The following is a 23,492-nucleotide window of genomic DNA, read 5'->3' on the forward strand; positions in this document are numbered from 1 at the left end:
TGTTTCCAGCTAGAGATATTGATTTCTCTCAAGATGTCTGGAACTAAACTTTACGGACAAGCATGAAGTTCCACCACAGCTAACCTAATGTAAGACTCTACACACACACACACACACACACGCACACACACACACACACCAGCATCCAGCATCCAGCACTAGGCTTCATGTCAGGTGGGACTGCTAAATCAATTGTCTTTTTCATGTCTGGAAGCTTCATTCCTGGGAAGATTGGCCAAACACACGATCCATTCCAATCTAATGGGGCTTCCTTGGAAGAGATTTCCAAAACAAATAAACAAAACCCGAGAAAGAGGGTGAATTCCGAATCAGAAGCAGGAGCCAAAATGAGTTCGGGGTCAACAGACCCACGCCGGCATCTCTTCCTAAAATGTAGGATCCCACAAATACTCGTGAGCTCGAATAAGTTCTTGTGAGATGATGCCAAGTCATTAAACATGGAAGAGTCTCTCTCTACCCAATGATAGGGATCACCAAAGAGGACCCAAGACCATTCTCCTTTCACTCAACTTGGGTTGATTCAAGAGCAAGTTATGTTACAGGCCTCCAGGAACCCGATTTGTCCCCCACAAACCCTTCCCAAACCTTGTCCTCCAAATTCAGAGAACTCCGTTCCAAGAATTGGAGAAGACTCACCCTTCACGTCATGGCTTTTTAACCTATCAAGGTTTAGACATGAGACAGAGCTAATTTCCTGCCTGCCTGGGGTCTTTCTCAACAGATAATTCTCAAGAGCTTCTCCTATTCTCCTGCGCTCACTACAAGCCTTTTCCCCTTCAAGCAACTCTTTCTGGTCCTTCCGCGCATTTCCGTCAGCCATCTTATGCGCGGAGATGGTGCCCCCTGGCACGGGCGATTTACTGCTTAATTAATAACTTCGCTGTGTCGAAAAGGGAGATAATACTTTCCTTTCTGCATGAAAGCATCCATTTTTCCTTTCAGCAAACAGTTGAATGCGTACAGTAATTAAACAAATGTTCACTTTAGCGCCCCGTTTTCTTCCAGCAATCACGGCTTTCACTCACTGCTCAAATTTTACTGCCTTTTCGTCACAGCCCCCAAATGCAGAAGAAGACACACAAAGGAGAGCCATTCCCGGTCCTTCCCTTCATCGCTGACAATTCCTCGGTGAAAAATCGAAGATTTTGAGCAGCAACACAAAGCTTCCTTTCATGCCAAAAGAATGGGAAAATTGAATTCAACATAACCGAGAATTAAGAGACTCGTATTGGAAAAAGGAAAAAAATAATGCAGGCATATTAATGTTCTTTTTTATCATGCCACAATCACAGCAGAATCTCGGTTGCTTACCACAATATCGAACGGGATAAGGTACTTGAGAGACCGCCTGCTGCCGAGGTGGGGCAGTGGTTAGGGTGCAGTACTGCAGGCCACTTCAGCTGACTGTTCTCTGCAGTTCAGCGGTTCTAATCTCACCGGCTCAAGGTTGACTCAGCCTTCCATCCTTCCGAGGTGGGTGAAATGAGGACCCAGACTGTGGGGGCGATATGCTGACTCTCTGTAAACCGCTTAGAGAGGGCTGAAAGCCCCATGAAGCGGTAGATAAGTCTAACTGCTATTGCTATTGCTATTACCTCCCAAAGACCCATTAGATCACACAGGGTCGGCCTCCTCCGGGTTCCGTCTACCAGCCAATGCCACCTGGCTATTACCCGGGGGAGGGCCTTCTCTGTGGCAGCTCCGGCCCTCTGGAACGAACTCCCCGCAGGGATTCGGACCCTCACCTCTCTCCAGGCCTTCCGGAAAGCAGTCAAAACCTGGCTTTGCCGGCAGGCCTGGGGTTGATGAGTTCCCCTCCCCTCTCGACTTGTGTGCTTGTGTGATTCTTGCCTATTTTAATTACTTGTATTCTGTTCTATGTTCCCCTTTTCCCCCTTTTGAGTTGTTCGCCGCCCTGAGTCCCTCCCGGAGAAGGGCGGCATACAAATAATAAAATTCAATTCAATTCAACAAACAAAATATTAATACATGATGACATCCCAGAATAACACCTGGCGTAGGAGCCCAAAGGTCCTGCAGAGAAGCTCCGCTTTCCATTTCTTCGGGATGTCTGATAATGCTGAAGACCTGTGGACCTTCAACTGGAGAGGACTCTTGAGGACTAGCTCCATGATGGAAAACTAACACTCCTGGGCTTAGTCCCCCCCCCCAAATCTCTTCAAAATGGGAGACCACCCACTGCTTCTCCAGATGCAACTGAAATTTTAGGGTCAACTCTAACTCCTATGGATAATGGTGGATAACTCCGTAAAACGTCGAGCCATTCAACTGTGATGTGATGCAGATTCCTTTGAATGACAAACCAATCCCCCAGACAACATGCCGAGAAAAGAAAGAAACAACAAACCAAGTTTAAAACAAATCCAGATGAACAGCGGCATGCTAGGTTTGGAACAGACCCGGGTAAGGAAATTGTGTGAACCTGGTTGTGTGGAGGAGAGCCAAACAGGTTCCACGAAGCTGTTGCACGACCAGGCCGGGCTGATGACACCGAATTCAAGTCCTCACTTTGACCTGATCGTCCCTGGGTGGAATTAGGGACGGTCTAAGCTCCCCCCCCCCCAAGATCGATGGGAAGACAAAATTGGGAGCCCCACAGAAATTGAGTAATAAATGACAAAATAAAACCTGTGAGTTGGACGGCTCTCAGTTGAGCAGCCTTATGAATCTACCCTACAAATAAAGGGTTAAATTTACTGCTATCCTCCAAGACTCTGGAAAGTCAGAATCCCCTCCAGTGGTGGGTTGCTCTTATCTTCGTTACTGGTACACTAATCGTAGCCCGTTCGGGCCGCACATTGTGCGTGTGTGTGCAATTGATCCGGTTGCCTGAAAAACAGGTATGGAAATTGGGCAGGTGGGCCGGCCAAATAAGCCACCGTATCAGTAGGGCGGCCACAGCTCCCGACATGGCCGTACCACCCGGAACTCCACCACTGCCAGAATCCTTTTGAAAGAGTGTTTATTCTGGGCAGCTTCTGAAGGTTGACACCAACGTAAAGGAAGCCTAAAGAGGCGTCTCTTTCCTTGCCACCAAGGTCTCCAGGTGTCTTCTGCCTTCATCCTATGCTTTGCATTCAACATTGCCCATGAAGGGGAAGGAGAGAAGGGAAAGGAGAGGAGGAAGGAAGGAAGGAAGGAAGGAAGGAAGGAAGGAAGGAAGGAGAGAAGAAAGAGAAGAAAGGGGGGTAGGAAGGAGGGAGGGAAGGAGGGAGGGAAGCAAGGAGGGAAGGAAGGAGGGAAGGAAGGAGAGAAGGAGAGAAGAAAGGAGGGAAGGGAATGTAGGAGAGAAGGAAGGGGGGAAGGAAGGCGGAAAGGAAGGGAGGAAGGAAGGAGAGAAGGAGAGAAGGAGGGAAGGAAGGGAGGGAAGGAAGGAGGGAAGGAGAGAAGGAGGGAAGGGGGAAGGAGGGAAGTAAGGAAGGAGGGAAGGAAGGAGAGAAGGAAGGAAGAAAGGAGGGAAGGAAGGAGGGAAGGAAGGAGAGAAGGAGAGAAGAAAGGAGGGAAGGAAGGAGGGAATGTAGGAGAGAAGGAAGGGGGAAGGAAGGAGGGAAGGAAGGGGGAAAGGAAGGAGAGAAGGAGGGAAGGAAGGAAGGAGGGAAGGAGAGAAGGAGGGAAGGGGGAAGGAGGGAAGGGAAGGAAGGAGGGAAGGAAGGAGAGTAGGAGAGAAGAAACGAGGGAAGGAAAGAGGGAGGGAGGGAAGAAGAAGTAGGACCGTTGTAAGATAAGATGGATCTATGGGATGTTAAAAAAGCAATCTTCAAGTATATTGTCAACTGTAGGGAAAAAATTGTTATAAATACATATTATTAATAACAGTTATGAGATCATATAATTGTGAATGTATAGATGAAATTGATAAAATAAATAAATAAATAAATAAAACATTGCCCATTTTTATTGCACAAACTGTCCTTGAGCTCAGAGGAAGATAAACATCGATTCGTTCCAAGCAGTCTCCGAGCTACTTCGCTGAGAAATAACTTCCCGAATGCAATTATATTCTTTGCTTTAACAATACACACTCTGCGTCCTGGTACGGAGTCATTAGTGGGGGACGGGGGAGAGAACGGGGACGCAACTCTCTTGAAGGATTAAATAAAATTAGCAAAATGGAACGGCAAGAAAACGGCGGATCAAAACGGGATCTCCAGTTTCGCTGTAGCCAATTGCAGCCAGCTCGTTCTCCCTCCTTCAGCACATAATTCATTCTAGAAGAAGTACAGATTCTAGAAAAGGTCTCTGGTAATAATCTGGATCAATTCTGAAACGGTGGGACGGGGAGGGGTGTGCAAAGAGGAGGGGGGAAAGGGGGGGAGGGAAGCAGGACCAGAACTAAACAAACTGTGCGCAGCCACCTCGGCCGAGAGACGTTTGCTAAGTTAAGGCCCGGCCAAAGTTTTTGCAAAGTTTTGCACTCCTGTTTTGCGTTGCGCGCCAGGCACACGGTGGGCATTTTCCCAGATGAACAAAAAGGAGGTTGTGTGCAGGATGGGTAAACAAACATGACGTACACACCACTACCACCCCCTGACACACCCTGGTGACCTAAATCAGATCTTTATTGAGGCAATGTGATTCGATGCCAAGGAAGGTGAGAAAGAGCAGCGGGAAGCTAAGATTGGCACTGTGGGCTGCCCAGAACAGCACCGAAGGGGAGGCTCAAGCTGAAGGCAGAAGAGGGAGGGAGCCGAGGTGGCGCAGTGGTTAAATGCAGCACTGCAGGCTACTTCAGCTGACTGCAGTTCTGCAGTTCGGCGGTTCAAATCTCACCGGCTCAGGGTTGACTCAGCCTTCCATCCTTCCGAGGTGGGTAAAATGAGGACCCAGATTGTTGGGGGCAATATGCTGACTCTGTAAACCGCTTAGAGAGGGCTGAAAGCCCTATGAAGTGGTATATGTCTAACTGCTATTGCTAAGAGACCAGAGAAGAGATTCCATGAGCACAGCTGGCTGGGGGATTCTGGGAGTTGAAGTCCCACAGTCGCCAAGGTTGAGAAACACTGCCTTACACCGAGCTACCCTCAAAGAGTTGTTGAAAGACAAGCCTTTGTTTTCATCATAAACAAGCGGCATCCCCAGGGGACACCGTCAAAGGAGGAAACTGCCCCCCAAATATATATATATTTTTAACATATGCATCACAGCCTCCTCCTTTCTCCGGCTTAGTGGCGCACATGGCTGTGACACATTAGCGCGCATAATTATATTTCCCAGGAAATGACTGAGCATTGAGCAATTAGGCTGCAGCACAAGACGCCAAGCCACTTTTTCCACAGGCCTGGACTGCCAAGGGAAGCACCCAGAAGCCACCTATGAGCCAAGGTGGCGCAGTGGTTAAATGCAGCACTGCAGGCTACTGCTAGATCAGCAGGTCAGCGGTTCAAATCTCACCGGCTCAGGGTTGACTCAGCCTTCCATCCTTCCGAGGTGGGTAAAATGAGGACCCAGATTGTTGGGGGCAATATGCTGACTCTCTGTAAACCGCTTAGAGAGGGCTGAAAGCCCTATGAAGCGGTATATAAGTCTACTGCTATTGCTATTGCAGAAGCTCCAACTTTCACAGAAATGCGGGGTTGAGTGGGCTGAGCCCCGAGAAACAGAATTCCCAAATATATTTTGGAAGCCGGTGTGTTTCCGACGAAGACCGATCCATCCTGGGAGAGCACAGGTGGATGCCAGGGGCTGGAAGAAGTCATTACGGCCACTGGGGTCAAACCTGTAACCAGCCACAGGGGAGGCAATCTCACAGATGTCGGAGGGCATCGTAAGTGTGGGCATTTAATAAACTTCACCAGAGGCTGCCCTGCAACCGGCTGCCCACCTCTGGCCCGCCGACCGCTCGGCAGAAATTTGCAATGATGGACAAACAACCCGAAAGGGCGGGGAGATTAATTGTTACCAATTACTTTTCAAAACAGGCGATGCAGCATAAAATTGCCAGGTGGGTGTTGAACCACGCAGCGCCAAGTCTTTAGCTTCCTTCTCTACCCAGTGTGTGTTTGTGTGTGTGTGTGTGTTTGTGCACGCACAAGCCATTTCAGATTTAGCCCTGTGGGGAGAGGGGGGGAAACCAGCAAGAGAAGGTTGGTGGAAAAATACACCTTTTCCTGCCCATTAAAAGTTTCCTACCTGCATACTAGCCAATGTATAGAGAAAGGGGAACGAAGGAGAAATGTTATGGCCCGCAGAGCTGGCAGCAGATTCAGACAGTGAGGAGGAGGTTGGGGAGGAAGATGAGGCAGTCCTGGAGTCTGGGGAAGGCTCCGATGAGGGCTCTGTGTCGGAGGCAGAGAGGGGGCCAGGCCTGTATGCCAGCTGTCAGCTGCCTCCAGAGTCAGACATCAGTGAGGCAGAAGAGCAGCTGGAGCCTGTTCCCAGTGTGTACAGACGCAGACTTGCCAGACGAAGGGAAGAGCTAAAGAACAGGGAGAGTAAGGCCACAGGAGGACGATGAATGGCCCCTCCCAGAGGGAATAAAAGAGGAGCGAAAGGGGAGTGGAGTTTGCAGGAGACAATTAGTTCACTTAATTGGTCCGTGACTCTCCGAGACTCCTTGCCAAGTTCTGCAATAGCAATAGCAATAGCAGTAGACTTATATACCGCTTCATAGGCCTTTCAGGCCTCTCTAAGCGGTTTACAGAGAGTCAGCATATTGCCCCCAACAATCTGGGTCCTCATTTTACCCACCTCGAAAGGATGGAAGGCTGAGTCAACCCTGAGCCGGTGAGATTTGAACCGCTGACCTGCTGATCTAGCAGTAGCCTGCAGTGCTGCATTTAACCACTGCGCCACCTTGGCTCTTGATCTGCAGATCTCGGCCTGGCAGCTCTCCAAGCCAGATAAGGTCTGTGACCGTAAATCCTCCTTTGAAAGACTTTGCTGGATGTGGATGAGCAGAACTCACAGTCAATTAATAAAAGGGGTTTTTGTCGGGACAAGGAGTTTGCTTCACGCTCTCGGGAAGCCTCGCTCAGAACAAGAACATCCTTTAATACGTTGGCACTGGAAGACTGGCAGTGCCCCTCCCTCCCCCATACAGGCTTAACAACTAATGGTATGTTACAACAGCAAGAGAAAAACTCATCCCTGCTCAACCAAAGCAGAATTACGGAATTATTTCCCAATGATAAAAGATGCAAAAGGTTTTTAGGGACGTTAAAAGCAGAGGGCATCGAAGGAAGATTTTTCTGCAAAGAATATTTCATAACCAGAGGGCTAACAATGAAAATGATCCTACCTAAGCTGGTATTTCTCAACCTTGGGAACGTTAAGGCGGGTGGACTTCAACTCCCAGCATTCCACAGCCAGGGGGATTCTGGGAGTTGAAGTCCACAAGGTCTTAAAGCCGCCACAATTGAGAAACACGGCTCTAGGCTGCCCGAGGGGACCAGAAACAGACGGTTTCAATTGCAAAGCACATTCTTCAGAAAACTAATTTTCCAATTTTCTGCGTTCTTCCCCCCTTCCCTCCTCCTTCCATCCATTTTGCTTTGCCTTCCCTGCGTCTCCCCGTTCCCCTTGGCGTCCTGGGTCTAAAAATAAACGGATGGGACGCTAGATTCCCCCTTGCAAGATGCCGTGAATGGAGTCTCTGAAATGTGCCAAATTTCCCCTCCTTTATTTTGTCAACAAAACCCGGGGCTAAAATTGAGCCAAAAAAACAAACAACAGAAATGCAAAAACCCAAGGAGCAGGCCAGGGAACCGAAAGGAAAGGGAAGGCTCGAGACCGAGGCAGAAAGCACCAAAATCTCTCTCCTGTTCTCCCCGCCTCTCTCCTGTCGCTCTTAATATTGTTTTTAGAAATCAGCGTGAGGCTCGGCTGCCAAGGAAGCCCTTCTAAATGAAGACGAGAAGAGCTACCATCTGGAAGAGCTGAGAGGGAGGGAGGGAGGAACACGAAGGGCCTTTTCCAACAATGAACCCCCCCCAAATGAGTAACTAAAGCAAGTGGATGCAATCCAAGGCTGTAACTTAATTAAGGAGGGGAAAAAAAGGCAGAGGAGAGAGGACAGGAAGTGCGCCATCAATTCCGAGGACTTCCGCTCCATCCTCACGAACAGCCCCAGGCAACGTCCTACTCTGAAGCTTCGCCAGAAAGAGATCCACAGCAAGTTGTTGGGTTTCCAAAGAGGTTCTGTTCTGCATCCTGTAACCCATGGTTCCCCCAACCTTTCGGACAGAGGTGGGTTCCTACCGGTTCGCACTGGTTCGGTAGAACCGGTTCATCAAATCTACCGGACCGGTTAGAAGAGGTTCCACCAGTGGACCCGGAAAGCAGGCCACACCTACAGAAGAGGTTCCAAATTTTTTTGAAACCCACCACTGCTAAAGGGTTAGGGGTGCAAGGATCTTGTAACTACCACGTCTCCAGATCTCTGCTTCTGTTACCACCATTTATTCTCTTAGCAAGGATTTGCTAACATCTGCTTTCTTTTCTCCTCTTTCCCTTTTTCTGGGATGGTGGGACTCCAAGCTGCGTCTATTTCTGGGCAACAGATGGGACCCAAGGCATCTCACGTGGGCAAGCTAGTGCTTCCCCAAAGATCTGTCACTCTGCTCCAAGGGTCAGCATCAGACCTACCAAAACCATCTGGACCCATTGCAGATCCTTCGCAGCACAGAAAGGCTTCATGTCCAGGCACAACGAGACTAGCTAGATTTGCTTTGAAAAATGTAACATTACTGGCCAAAATTGGAGACGCATGAAGTCCTATCTTCTTTCAATGCACGGTTAGAAAATTGGGGGGGGGGGCTCAAAGCATTCAAATAGTCACCAGAGGTTCCTGCATTGGTTCATGGAGAAGAGGTTGGTCCAGTCTAGCTGCATTCCCAATGTGCTGGACTACAAATCCCATCATTTTTAGCATTGGCTTGCAGACAAGTCCTATAAACTGACAGTCTAGAACAGAGGTCTTCAAATTTGGCAACTTTAAGACTTCAACTCCCAGAATTCCCCAGCCAGCAGAACTTACTCTCTTGTAATCCCTTCCCTCTATAATCTCTCCACTTAGATCAGAGGTCTTCAAACTTGGCAACTTTAACACTGGACGTCAATTCCCAGAATTCCCCAGCCAGCATAATTTACTCTCTTGTAATTCCTTCCTCTACAATCTCTCCACTTAGATCAGAGGTCTTCAAACTTGGCAACTTTAAGACTTGTGGACTTCAACTCCCAGAATTCCCCAGCCAGCAGAACCTACTCTCTTGTAATTCCTTCCTCTACAATCTCTCCACTTAGATCAGAGGTCTTCAAACTTGGCAACTTTAAGACTTGTGGACTTCAACTCCCAGAATTCCCCAGCCAGCAGAACCTACTCTCTTGTAATCCCTTCCTCTACAATCTCTCCACTTAGATCAGAGGCCTTCAACCTTGGCAACCTTAAGACTTGTGGACTTCAACTCCCAGAATTCCCCAGCCAGTAGAACTTACTCTCTTGTAATCCCTTCCTCTGCAATCTCTCCACTTAGATCAGAGGTCTTGAAACTTGGCAACTTTTAAGACTGGTGGACTTCAACTCCCAGAATTCCCCAACCAGCTCTGCTGGCTGGAGAATTCTGGGAGTTGAGTTCCACCAGTCTTAAAAGTTGCCAAATTTGGGGACCCCTGGTCTAGAAAATGTACAGCGGGATTTGTCACCGGATCAACTGTTTAGAACAAGCCACGTCCGATTCATGCTGAAAACACGAACGACCAAAGAAGGACCTTCGTTTGTGTTTGATGGATTTCTCAAAGAAAACAAAGCTAAAAAAAAATGCATAGAATCCTCTGAATCGGATTCAGAGGATTCTAAAGATTAATATCCAATTAAGACCAGAGGTTTTTTTATTTCGGGATTGACAAACAGTAGAGGAAAAAGTTGCGGGATGTTATTTTCCGTCCTGGGATAACGGCAGCACGATGATTATATCCACAGTGGAGGAATGGATGGGGGGGGAAGATGATGGAAGCAGCCGAAATGGCCAAATTAACGTCTTGGATCTAGAGGAAAGCCAATATCTCTCTAGCTTTACTGCTGACTGGAAACCCTTTATGGATTTTGTTGTTTCAGAAATAGCCACAACGTGAACTAATGATTTATGGGTTTTGACGATTAGACGGGATTGATTACAAAAGAGAAGAAGTGAGGTTTTGCCACAGAGCAAGAGGCAAATTTATAATCAGAAGAGCTGTAAGGTAGATTAAAAAAACAACCACTGGTGTTTCCAGAAGGTCTGGAGACCTCTGGAGGGCATCACATCAGAGAAAACTGGGGCACCCGCCTTCTCTTGAAGCTAAAAACAAACTCAAGATTATCTTTGACCAAAACGCTACTCAACGCTCTTTTAGCAATAGCAATAGCAGTGGACTTATATACCGCTTCATAGGGCTTTCAGCCCTCTCTAAGTGGTTTACAGAGAGTCAGCATATTGCCCCCAACAATCTGGGTCCTCATTTTACCCACCTCGGAAGGATGGAAGGCTGAGTCAACCCTGAGCCGGTGAGATTTGAACCGCTGAACTGCTGATCTAGCAGTAGCCTGCAATGCTGCATTTAACCACTGCGCCACCTTGGCTCTTTTCTGGATGAATTGGATGAATTAAGCCACTCTTACAAAGGTCCCTTTGCCCCCAAGCTTCCCCTTCCCCTTTTTGTCTGGGTGGCGCTAATGTGTCCCTGGAACCCCACCTGCCAGTCAAAGAGGGGAAAAAGGGATCCCAGCTCCCAATTCTCTTCCTTCTGGATGGCTGCCAAGTGGGCATACCACGTGTGCCAGCTGCAGTCATCCATCATCCCGACAATCCCTGTTCCCAGAGAAAGCAGCTTGTCCCTCCCGGCTGGCAGTCAGACTTAAACCTTTTAAGAAAGTCTGGTGTCTTATCCTGCCCCCCCAACACCCCCTCCACGCTCCCCAGGGGTGGGTGGGAGCATGCTTTCCATTCCTTGGGCCCTTTTGGCATAGGTACTGCCGAGGGGTCACACCTGGGCTACACTGACTCTTCAAAACCAGGGGTGCCTGGAAGAAGTGTGATGTCATCAGAATTGCACCCCGGATCTCCCTGGGCCTCTGTGCCCGTAATTTGGCTCATTAACCATTCCACCACGAGAAAGGAGAAAGGAGAAGGAAAGGAGAAAGGGGAAAGGAGAGGAAGAAATGGAGAGAGGAGCAGAGGGAAAGGTGTAGGAAGAGAAGAAAGAAGAGGGGAAGGAGAAATGAAAAAGGAGAAGAAGAAATGGAGAGAGGAGTAGAGAGAAAGGTAGGAAGAGGAGAAGGGAAAGGAGAGGGGAAGGAGAAAGGGGAAAGGAGGGGAAGAAATGGAGAGAAAGTTAGGAAGAGAAGAAAGGAGAGAAGAAGCAGAAAGGGGAGAGGAGAGGAAGAAATGGAGAGAAAGTTAGGAAGAGAAGAAAGGAGAGAAGAAGGAGAAAGGGGAAAGGAGAGGAAGAAATGGAGAGAAAGGTAGGAAGAGAAGAAAGAAGAGGGGAAGGAGAAAGGGAAAAAGGAGAGGAAGAAATGGAGAGAGGAGTAGAGAGAAAGGTAGGAAGAGAAGAAAGAAGAGGGGAAGGAGAAAGGGGAAAGGTGAGGAAGAAATGGAGAGAGGAGTAGAGAGAAAGGTAGGAAGAGAAGAAAGGAGAGGGGAAGGAGAAAGGGAAAAAGGAGAGGAAGAAATGGAGGGGAGCTAAGAGTAGCAGAGAGGGTAGGAAAGGGAAGAAGAGGGGAGGAGTGGGGAAGAGGAAGGAGAGGAAGAAAGAAGAAAGGAGAGAAGGAGAAAAGAAGGGAGGGAAGGAATGAAGAAGTAGGGTTGTGTGTAAAATAAGACGGGTGTAAAGGATGGCAGAAAAACAATCTCCATCATATTCTTAATTGTAGGGGGGGAAGAATTGTTATAAATGTTAAACGACAACACACATTATTAATGATAGTTATGAGATGGTATATTTGTCAACGTATGTATGAAAAAAAAATAAACTTTAAAAAAAAAACCATTCCACCAGGGGAAGCCTCCAACGCCCCCATGCCACGCAAAGCTGGCCTGGCAAGATTTATGAGAGAGGCGGGGAGAACGCCAATAAATCATCCAGGGCAGCTTAAAAGTCCAGCAAAGAGAGACGCCTAGAAGGACTCTCCACCCCCTCCCTCCCAAACACCCCCCCATCCGATAGAACAGTGGTTCCCAAACTTGGCAACTTTAAGACGTGTGGACTTCAACTCCCAGAATTCTCCAGCCAGCTCTGCAGAGCTGGCTGGAGAATTCTGGGAGTTGAAGTCCACACGTCTTAAAGTTGCCAAGTTTGGGAACCACTGCGATAGAAAAACAAAGTCCTAAGAACTTCGGACCCAAAATCCTCTGGAGTTTCTAGGCTGCCAGCTGTGTATTTCTCTCCTAAAACAATGAACGCTGGCTTTATCTCACGTCAAAAACACACCGGCACAAAACACACACACACAGGGAGATTTCTGGAGAGAGTCTAGTCTCTACTTATCTCAGAGCATTTTTCTTTTTAATCCTACTTGTAAAGAAGCTGCCTGGAGGACGTTTTTTGCAAGCTTACCAGCCAGCCTTCTGGCCTGCCTGCCTGGGTAATTCCAGCCCTGGATTATGTTAACTTGGCTATTTCCACCCCAAAGCCTTCGGGAATTCCTCTTTCAAGGGCTACCTCTGCTATTCCAGACTCTTCCACTTGATGCAAATCAGCGCAATGCACATTCCGGCTCTTCCAAGCCACTTGTTCATTAGGGAACACTAGGCTGTTTGCAAAGGAGAAACCCCCATTCCTCAGCCCCCCACGAAGCCACACGGGTCCTCAGATTTAAAAAGCAGTCGAGTGCACGAACGTGCCTCCTAATTGATTCATGAGTATTGAGCCGAGTTTCAATACAAAACCAGTCCTTTATTAGGCAAGGCCTTTTTTGCAGTCAGATCTGAGCCTCGTTTTAATTATAGCTGAACTTTACCCCTATTCCTCCTCCCTCCCTTCAGTCTGTGTCATAAATCACATTCCCCAATGAGGTGCAGCCCTCCCAAGCCCGCTGCGGTAATCGGAGATCTGACTCCGGCACGAATGTGCCTCCTCGTAAAGAACACAATTCTTGGCAAATTCCCATTCGAACCAACGGAGGCTCGGTGGGCACGCACCAGAATGAAAATCTGCACGGCCTCCGCTCGCCGTGTTTTATCTTCCTCCCCATCAAATCACCTTCCCCTTTCTTCTCCAGGATAGTTGATAATTTAATAGAGCACGGTGCCAAATCCGGGACGGATTGCAAGCTATAAATATGAATCTCCTGCGCCTGGCTCGATGGATTTCAGCGCCGTGACAAACCATCATTTACAGCTCTGTTTTAAAACGGATCGCGGCCCAGGGAAGCCAAAGAGAACGCCACACATCGCGGAGAGGAATGGCTTTGGCTGCGCCAGGCGGGCTCACGAGTGGGAATTATCCACTGCTAAGATCCCACTCCGTGGCTGGGACCACGGGAGGGATGAAATCCAACATTTTGGATTTCCATTTTCCGGGTGAAAAATGCACACCAGCTCAGCTCACCTCGAGGCACATCTTCCCCTTAAATCAGCGGGGGGGGGGGAACGCCCATGCGCAGGGGAGCACCGGGAAGCGGAAGAGCAGTTCTCCGGCATGTATGTGTGTGCCAGGAAGCTCAGCTTCCAGTGAAGGCATGTATGCTGGTTGCCTGGTCTTCCAATTTCTGAGTGCATGAAGACCAGCTGTCTGGCGTGCATGCTTAGCAGTTATAGCAATAGCAGTTAGACTTATATACCGCTTCATAGGGCTTTCAGCCCTCTCTAAGCGGTTTACAGAGTCAGCACATTGCCCCCAACAACAATCCGGGTCCTCATTTCACCCACCTCGGAAGGATGGAAGGCTGAGTCAACCTTGAGCCGGTGAGATTAGAACCGCTGAACTGCAGATAGCAGTCAGCTGAAGTGGCCTGCAGTACTGCACTCTAACCACTATGCCACCTTCTGCGCCAAGAAGAAGCTTCGTTCCAAACTCTCGCTCTGGTTCACACAACCTTATCGTGCCGGCGCATGGTGTCGCACCTTGGTGCGTTGAGCATCGCTAAGTCGATCTTGAACGCATTGAATGAACCGTTGCGATGCAGCAGGGAAAGGTTCTTTCTTTTTTTTTGAAAATCCTCCGTCTTCTCGCTACCCTTCCCATTCTTGCCTTCGCTCAAGTGGAAAAGAGGGATGAGCAGATGAAGCAGATGGGGGAGGCGTTTTTTTTTTGCTGAGGGCAGCAAAATCCCATCCAGGGAAACGATGTGAGAGATCTTCACAGCCCATCTGCGTTGATTACAAAACGAGAGAAATGGAATCGCCCCGAGAGAGCAGAGACGATGCGCCACTTTACAGATAGACAGATAGTTCTCGACTTTCAAAGTTATGACGGCCCTGGAAAAAGTGAACTTATGACCGTTTTTCACACTTGCCAACAGGAGCTGCGTGTACAAACCACACCGATGAGTTTAACTACCGGTGAGTTAACTTATCTTATAGTTTATAAGATGAGTTAATTCTCTTAAGGTAGTTGAACTTCAACACCCAGGGTCCCTGCTTAAAGACCTGACAGCGAAGGATTCTGGGAATTGAAGTCCAGCACTATAGAAGGCTGGAGAAGGCTGTAATAAACCCAGAGAAACACAAGGTGGCTTAGAGTTTCCTAAGCATAAGGACTTCCTGTTGTGTAGACTTCAATTCCCAGAATTCCCCAGGCAATGTGGCTATTCCTGAGAATTCTGGAAGTTGGGGTTAGAGTTTGCGAAGTACGCGTGGTTCGCCTCATGAGGCCAACGTTGAGAAAAGACACGGACACGAGCTTTCTCGGGATGAGGCGACCCAGAATGGAGTCTGGTAGCCCCTTTTATTGAGATAGGACAAAGGCAGGAGGAGCAATCAGCGTGTGATTAAAAACAGCCTGTCAAACTACAATTGCTAATCTACTGCTCAGGGAAGTTCTGTCTATATATGGTCAAATCCTGGGCTGGATGTTTTATCTTTTGGGACTTGTTTTTTCCTGTGTGGTTCAGCGTGGCTGCGCATGCCCTGTTATGCACTGGGCCATGGGTGACCGCCACACCTACACAAAGAGTTATGTGACAACAGAGTTAGGGTTAGGAGGTTGTGAGTTCAATCCTAGGTAGAGGCAGATATTTCTCTCTCTGGGCACACTGAGAATGTATCTGCTGAACAAAACTCCGCATTGGCAACAGGGAAAGGCATCTGGCCATTCAAACACTCTTATTAGCTCCATTCAGTTTCCCAGACTTTCACCCCGCAAGGGATTATGGGGTCCTTAAAAGGAGATGATGAAATGAGCCGAGATAAGGGAAAAAAAACAGCATGATAGAAATACAGAATAGCAAAGTTGGAAGGGGCCTTAGAGGTCTTCTAGTCCAACCCCCTGCTCAGGCGGGAAACCCTAGACCATTTCAGACAAATGGTTGGCCTTCTGTAAAACTTGGAGCACGTGTTGGGAGCATTGAATCAATCAGAATAGAGCCGGAAGAGAATTTGGCCTCCTCCGGCTGCCAGGCGGTTCAAATCGGCAACGGCAAGAAACAGGAGGAAAGTGAAGCCAACAGGTGTGAGGAGGAGGGGAGGGAGCGCAAATGTCTGTTTCACACCCAGGTTTCCTTTTTTAGCACGCGCGAGCTGCAATGACAATAATTGCTTGTCAAGTAGACAGTTTTTCGAGGAAGGTGCCACAGTGGCTGTGAAATGGCTGTGCAATTATTATATTAAATCATAATACAAGAAAGGGAAGGTGGGCGATGATGAAACTCCTTTTTTTCCCCCCGCTCGTGCGTCTCCCCCGAGACAGAAACATATGTACATGGTTTGGCACAGCTGGAAAGTAGCTTCTGCTTAGCCCAGATGTCATAAATAAGAGGGGAGGGATGCCACACCTTCCATTAAGCCATGGCTTGCAGAACAAGCCCCAAAGAGATGGGCTCCTACAGAAGGTGCCTGTCAGGTTTCCTAAAAAATGCCCTAATTGATTCATGAGTATCGAGCCAAGTTTCAATACAAAACCAGTCATTTATTAGGCAAGGCCTTTTTTGCAGTCAGATCTGAGCCTCGTTTTAATTATAGCTGAACTTTACCCCTGTTCCTCCTCCCTCCCTTCAGTCTGTGTCATAAATCACATTCCCCAATGAGGTGCAGCCCTCCCAAGCCCGCTGCGGTAATCGGAGATCCGACTCTATGCATGGAATGCGCTCCCCTCCCCTTCCACCACGACAACTTGGTGCCTAGAACCTCTGAAAAAACGGGCAAAGTACAAGCCACGTTTCTAAACCATCATTTACAAATCAACAAGGGGCCCTTGACGGTCTCTGAGCTTGGCTGTTTCCTCCCAGGTGTTTCACGCCCCAAACGAGGTAACGTCAGTGCATTGATGAGGTTACCAATTGGGTCACCGGAACATCTGTATGAAAACAGCCCTGTTCAGAAAGCACCAGGGATCCCTCGTGTTCACCCTGAGCTGCAAACATTCTCTTTTTATCGGTACGGATCAATAACCCCTCTGACACCAGCACATCAAACCCAGCCTGCAAATTAAAATATGTCTTCCCGGGTTCGTGTTTCAAATGCCTTTATATGCCAATGTCTATTGAACAATTATTGAGTAGACTTCAATGCCAACTTATGCCCTGGGCACAATGAAGCAATTGACAAATTCAGTTCCTTGGATGCGAAAGAAGTCAGATACGCGGTTTGTGGAAGTCACGTCGATTCTACGCATCTTCAACAGCCGTTTGAATCTTGAGAATCCCCTATCCCAGGGGTTCCCAAACTTGGCAACTTTTAAGACTTGTGGACTTCAACTCCCAGAATTCTCCAGCCAGCAGAGCTCTGCTGGCTGGAGAATTCTGGGAGTTGAAGTCCACAAGTCTTAAAGTTGCCAAGTTTGGGAACCACTTGCCCTATCCCAGGTGTTTACCCTTCAAACAGGCAACGCAATTCCCGTTCAGACACAGCCTTTCCCATCCCCGGAGCAACAAGCAAAGTTTGGAGTTTCCCCCTCAACCTGTTTACACTCAGTGAGGCCTTGAGTAACGGGCTCCAAATCACCCAACGAATTTCCGTAACTCGGCAAAATTCTCAGCTCCGTGTCTCCCCTATTCTAAGCGCAGCATCAACCAGCATAGTCTGCGCATGGAAAGAAAGGCCTAAGGCAGCTCTCTTGTTTCCCCCCAGGGACCCCACACACAAAGTGGCTACTCGAAAGCATCCGTTCCCAGCAAGGCTGAACAGTTCCAAGCAAAAACCAGAATTAATTCGAGCCCCTCTTAATTCCGTTACACCATTACTTAGGAAACAGCCCGATGTCAGGCAAGAGAAGGATTGGGGGTGGCACATTTCCCTAAGCTGTAAGCTGGTTTGATCCCAGTTTGCTAAACGAAAGCGATTGCGGACTGGGCCCAGGCAACACGCTAAACCACAAATGAGAGTTTATAAACCAGAAGGGGCAACCTACGTCACCCAAAGTAAATAATTCACAGTGGGATTTAGTGCATTTTGTAGAATCGAGCGTGGCCTACTCTGCTAGATTCTTGTGAGGGGGAAGAGGAACCACCCTTAATCACCCTTTCGGCATGACGCATGGAACACTGGGGGGTTTTTTGCAGCAAAACTATGCTCAGAAATGCAGATAAACCAACATTTTAAAGTAGGGGAGGGTGAAAACTCATGTGTGTTTGTGTGTGTGTGAGAGAGAGAGAGAGGGAGAAGGAGGGAGGGAATGAGAGAAGAGGGAGGGAGAAAATCTTGTGTGGTTTGGTCAGTCCGTCTACCTATAAATTCTGCAAGACTTTCCTTAAATAATACAGCAATAAATAAACACACGGCCAACAATCCATCATGGGTTGATCCCTTAAACCCAGGCCTTTCATCACCAAATTCTCCCTGAGACACACAATCTGGCCAGTATACAACCAGACACCTTCCGTTACATTCCAGATATCCACTTTTACGCATCTTTGCTCCTCTGGGTCACCCTATTTTTCCATTTCATCTCTTTCCCAAAGGCCTGACCAGCCCGAGGTTCAAATTATTATGATTATGATGTGGTTAATCTTTGGTGAGATTCACAGCCTTTGGGGCTGGTTGGTAGCTCAACAGCTCGAGTCCTAACCAAGGACCGAGGGACTGTTAAGGTAACGCCGGAGGATATAAGATGTTCCGAGTAGGGTGGTGTTTTTTTGTAGAGCCAGAATGTTCAAGTCTGATAAATTTAACATTTCCAAATAGCGAGGTAGCCCCCCCCCCCATCATCATCATCATCATCATCATCATCATTATTATTATTATTATTCTGCCACCTAAATTGTGGTTCGAGAGCAAATCCAACCTCTCCATTTCTCACATCAGGAAAGCTAGAAGCACATCGGAGGAGAGCGGAAGAAAAACTTGGGAGCGCATTTGGCTAAAAAGGAAGTTTTTAGTGATGCTCACCACCGAGGATACCTTCAGCCAGGTGACAACCTCACAAACCGCCGTGACATTAGATGACGCATCCACAGAGCGTCTTTCCAAGACAGGAGGCACTCAAGGAGACCCATCCTGGGTGAAAATGGCTCTTTGTTACGCCGAGCCCCTGCCAGGCTCCCGAGACGGATGGGGCTCCGTTAACCAGCATCAACTTGGTTTCCCTGCTATAGTCAGGAGGCCAAAATAAACCAGAGGTAGCAGCTGGATATCCGCAAGGGCTGGCTATGGTTGTGGTTAAGATCCCACCGTGTCTTTTGCACCGAAGGAAGCCAAAGCAATGGGAAAAACCACCCACAAACTTTCTAGGGAAGCGCAGGGGAAAACTCGCCAAAGGAGGCAAATGGGTGGGTGGGCTTCCCAAGAGAGGGGGGGGAAAGGTCCTTTAAAACCCAGCACCCCAGCTGGGCCCTCTGACAGCAGCTCCAAAGCGAATCAGCGGGGTCCCCATCTGCCTCCCCCAGATTGGGCGGGAGGTTTTCCCTACCCCGAAAGCCCCCCTCCCCCCAGTTTGGGGGCTTTGAGCCATGAAGTCCAGGAAGGCGAGACGCTGCCTTTAGCTTCTCCCCCTCCCCGCAAAGGGTAGCTCCGTTGGGCCGGGTGCAGGGCAGGGGGCTGTGGGGACCCCCATGTAGGGACGGGGGGGGGGGTTAGCCCTACTCCCCTCTTGCACAGGACCCCCCTCCCATCCTTCCCGCCCCTCCCCACGCATGGGACCCCTCCCCCCTCCTGCCCTCACACCCCCTCCCCTCGCACAGGACTTCCTCTCCTTCCCTACCCTCCATATGCATGGGACCCCTCCCCACTCCTCCCCTCCCCTCCTGTAAGCCCCTCCCCTCGCACAGGACCCCCTCTCATCTCCTCCCCTCCCATCCTATAAATAAACTTATACTAAATAAACTTATACTATCCTTCCCTTCCCTCCCCACGCATAGGACCCCTCCCCCTTCTGCCCTCGCACCCCCTCCCCTCTAGCCCTGTCCTCCCCTTGCACAGGACTTCCTCTCCTTCCCTCCCTCCCCCTGCGTGGGACCCCTCCTCACTCCTCCCCTGCCCGCCCCTCCCCTCCCACAGGACCCCCTCCCATCCTTCCCTCCCCACGCATGGGACCCCTCCCCACTCCTGCCCTCGCACCCCCTCCCCTCGCACAGGACTTCCTCTCCTTCCCTACCCTCCATATGCATGGGACCCCTCCCCACTCCTTCCACTCCTCCCCACTCCTCCCCTCCTGTCCGCCCCTCCCCTCGCACAGGACCCCCTCTCATCTCCTCCCCTCCCAGGAGCCCCTCCCATCCTTCCCTTCCCACCCCCACGCATGGGACCCCTCCCCACTCCTTCCCTCCCCTCTCCTCCTCCCCTGCCCGCCCCCTCCACTCGCATAGGACCCCCTCCCATCCTTTCCTTCCCTCTCCACGCATGGGACCCCTTCGCCCTCCTGCCCTCGCACCCCCTCCCCTCTAACCCTCTCCTCCCCTCGCACAGGACCCCCTCCCATTCTTCCCTCCCCACGCATGGGACCCCTCCCCACTCCTTCCCCCTCCCCACTCCTCCCCTTCCCTCCCCTCCTCCCCCCGCCGGGCGCCCGATTTCCCTACCGGCTGGGCCGGAGCCGGGCGTCCCGCTTGCTGTCCAGCAGGGCCGGCACGCAGTTGGTCAGCTCGGTCCAGTCGGCGTGGAGGCCGCAGCTCCATCCGGTGGAGAAGCGCGAGAAGAGCCAGGTCTCGCGCTTGCCCGGCCGCAGGCAGGTGCACTTCTTCTGCCCGGCGCGGCACTGGCACGGCTGCTCCAGCTGGATGTTGCGCACCAGGTGCCTCCCGAAGGTCGTCCCTCCGGTCTTCTGGATGTGCAGGAAGACGATCAGGTCGTCGCCGGCGATGCGGAAGTCCACGCGGCGGAGCAGCTCGGCCGCCGAGAAGTTCAGGCGCGGCACGAAGCGCGCGGGGCTGCCGTCCTCCGGGCCGTAGGGGTCTCCCGACGACGACGACGCCCGGCCCGCGCCCGGCCCGTGCCCCGAGGGCCGCTGCCGCAGCCGGCACTGGCTGCCCGGACACACGTACTGCAGCACCAGCCCCCCGAAGAGCAGCAGCAGCAGCAGCGCCGCCAGCGCCCGGTGCCAGCGCTCCTCCATGGCCGGGGAGGGCGCATCGCCCCCGCCGAGCCCCCCGTCACCGCCGCCCCATGCCCGGCCCGCCCCGCAGCCGCTCCAGCAGCCCCAGCGCCGCCCCGGACAGCCAGCCCAGCCGCCGCCGCTGCTGTGGCTCCAGACGCCGCCGCTCGGCCCGCCCGCTGCGGCTCCAGCGCCCGCCCCCGGCCCGCCCTCCGCGGCCAGAGCCCGCCCAGCCCCGGCCGCGCCGCCCCAGCCTTTGTCCGCCCCGGCGCGCTCAGCGGGCAGCCCGGCTGGGCGAGAGGCTCCCGCGTCCCCCTCGGCGCGCTCCCCCCGCCCCACTGCTCGCACCCCGCGCGCCCCCGCCCCCCGTTGACCCTCCGGCCAGGCGCGCCCCCTCCCCACTGCCCCCCCCACGCCCAGGCGCCCCCTTTCTCCGCTTCCCCCCTTAACCAGGCACGCCCCCTCCCCGTTGACCCTCCGGCCAGGCGTCTCTCCTTTCCGTTGATCCCCCCAGCCAGGCGCGCCCCCTCCCCACTACCCCCCCCACGCCCAGGCGCCCCCTCTGCTTCCCCCCTTAACCAGGCACGCCCCCTCCCCGTTGGCCCTCCGGCCAGGCGTTTCTCCGTTGATCCCCCCCCCAGCCAGGCGCGCCCCCTCCCCCGTTGACCCCCCCCCCTCGGCCAGGCGTTTCTCCGTTGATCCCCCCCAGCCAGGCGTGCCCCCTCCCCACTGCCCCCCCAGCTAGGCATGCCCCCTCCCCCCGTTGACCCTCCGGCCAGGCATTTCTCCGTTGATCCCCCCCAGCCAGGCGCGCCCCCTCCCCCGTTGCCCCCCCTCGGCCAGGCGTCTCTCCCTTGATCCCCCCCCCAGCCAGGCGCGCCCCCTCCCCACTGTCCCCCCAGCTAGGCATGCCCCCCCCTGTTGACCCTCCAGCCAGGTGTCTCTCCCTTGATCCCCCCCCAGCCAGGCGCGCCCCCTCCCCACTACCCCCCCCACGCCCAGGCGCCTCCTGTTTCCCTCCTTAACCAGGCACGCCCCCTCCCCATTGACCCTCCGGCCAGGCGCGCCCCCTCCTCACTGCCCCCCCCAGCCAGGCACGCCCCTTGACCCTCCGGCCAGGCGTCTCTCCCTTGATCCCCCCCCCAGCCAGGCGTGCCCCCTCCCCACTGCCCCCCCCCACGCCCTGGTGCCCCCTCTCTCCGCTTCCCCCCTTAACCAGGCACGCCCCCTCCCCGTTGACCCTCCGACCAAGCGGCCCCTCCCGAGTGACCCTCCTCCGGCCACGCTGTGTTCCTTTGGCGCCTCCTGGCGGGTAAGGAGGAAGGGTCGTCCTCGGGAAGCCCCTTGCCCAGTCACCAAACCATGGGAGCCCCGTGATGGAGCCTGGACTCCGGGCAGGGGCTTCAAGCGGGCAGCGTGGTCAGCCTGGCCGGGAAAGGTAGCATCGCACTGTGCCTGGAGATTTCTTTGGGAAGCCAGCAACTGAGGAAGGGGCTCCCGTTGGTGTGAGGATTTCTACCGGTTCCCAGGGAAAGCCCCCTCCCCAGACCCTCTTTCTCCGGGCTGGGGGCTGAAGTCTGGATGCCCTCAGGGTGTCCCCAAGATCGGAGTGCTCTTTCTGCCTTAACCGGGCGCAGAAGCTGCAACTTCCCATCCCCATCAAACCTTTGTATTTTTTTTTATCTTTTAAAAATTACTAATTGTTTGCATTTTGTTTTTCTTAGGCTAATCTGACAAAGATTTGACTCCTGCCCCCCCCCGCCAGTAAGTTCCTCACCTTCTTTGCTGCCCTGATGTTGGCGTGGGCGCTGTCAACATCTGGCTTTGAATAAACAGCGGCTTAATCAATAACCCTGGCTTAAGAACCCCACGGTTACACAATGGGGCAACTGATTCCATGGGCACAGGCACCTCTTCACAGGGTTGTGTGATGCTTCCCGTCATGACCCACCTGGAAAAGGTTATTATGCCCACTAATTAAAAGGCAAAAGGTGAATTAGAGCAGCATTAAAAGAATTTCCCCCAATTATAATGCAAGTGGGCAAAGACGCAGCTGCTCCCACAAGGGCCGACATTAACTCCGGAAAGGTGTCAGTCATCACTACGAATATTTGAAGATTCAGCTATTGGAAAGGAAGGAAGGGGGGAGAAAGGGAAAGGACAAAGAGAAGGAAGAAAGGAAGGAAATGAGGAGAAAGGGAAAGGAAAAAGGGAAGGAAGGAGATGATAAGAAAAGTAGGAGAAAGGGAAGGAAAAAGAGAAGGAAGAAAGGAAGGAAATGAGGAGAAAGGGAAAGGAAAAAGGGAAGGAAGGAGATGATAAGAAAAGTAGGAGAAAGGGAAAGGAAAAAGGGAAGGAAGAAAGGAAGGAAATGAGGAGAAATGGAAAGGAAAAAGGGAAGGAAGGAGATGATAAGAAAAGTAGGAGAAAGGGAAAGGGAAAAAGAGAAGGAAGAAAGGAAGGAAATGAGGAGAAAGGGAAAGGAAAAAGGGAAGGAAGGAGATGATAAGAAAAGTAGGAGGAAAGGGAAAGGAAAAAGGGAAGGAAGAAAGGAAGGAAATGAGGAGAAAGGGAAAGGAAAAAGGGAAGGAAGAAAGGAAGGAAATGAGGAGAAAGGGAAAGGAAAAAGGGAAGGAAGGAGATGATAAGAAAAGTAGGAGAAAGGGAAAGGAAAAAGGGAAGGAAGAAAGGAAGGAAATGAGAAAGGAAAGGAAAAAGGGAAGGAAGGAGAAGATAAGAAAAGAGGAGAAAGGGAAAGGAAAAAGGAAGGAAGAAAGGAAGGAAATGAGGAGAAAGGGAAAGGAAAAAGGGAAGGAAGGAAAGGAAGGAAAATGAGGAGAAAGGGAAAGGAA

General features: G+C 51.3%; 1 protein-coding gene across 1 annotated transcript in view; it reads right to left on the reverse strand.

Moving 5' to 3' along the window:
• HS6ST2 (heparan sulfate 6-O-sulfotransferase 2) overlaps positions 1–20,773 on the reverse strand; it is a 96,047-nt gene extending 75,274 nt beyond the window's left edge. The window contains exon 1 of the mRNA XM_087728160.1: positions 20,129–20,773. Within this exon, the coding sequence (XP_087584286.1) occupies positions 20,129–20,661 (533 nt within the window). The 5' untranslated portion in view covers positions 20,662–20,773. The remainder of the gene's footprint in view (positions 1–20,128) is intronic.
• Between the last annotated feature and the right edge of the window lie 2,719 nt (positions 20,774–23,492).

This window comes from Thamnophis sirtalis, unplaced genomic scaffold (genome assembly GCF_051295495.1).
Source record: "Thamnophis sirtalis isolate CommonGarterSnake01/CBP01778 unplaced genomic scaffold, rThaSir2_p1.2 scaffold_13, whole genome shotgun sequence".
Lineage (NCBI taxonomy): Eukaryota > Metazoa > Chordata > Lepidosauria > Squamata > Natricidae > Thamnophis > Thamnophis sirtalis.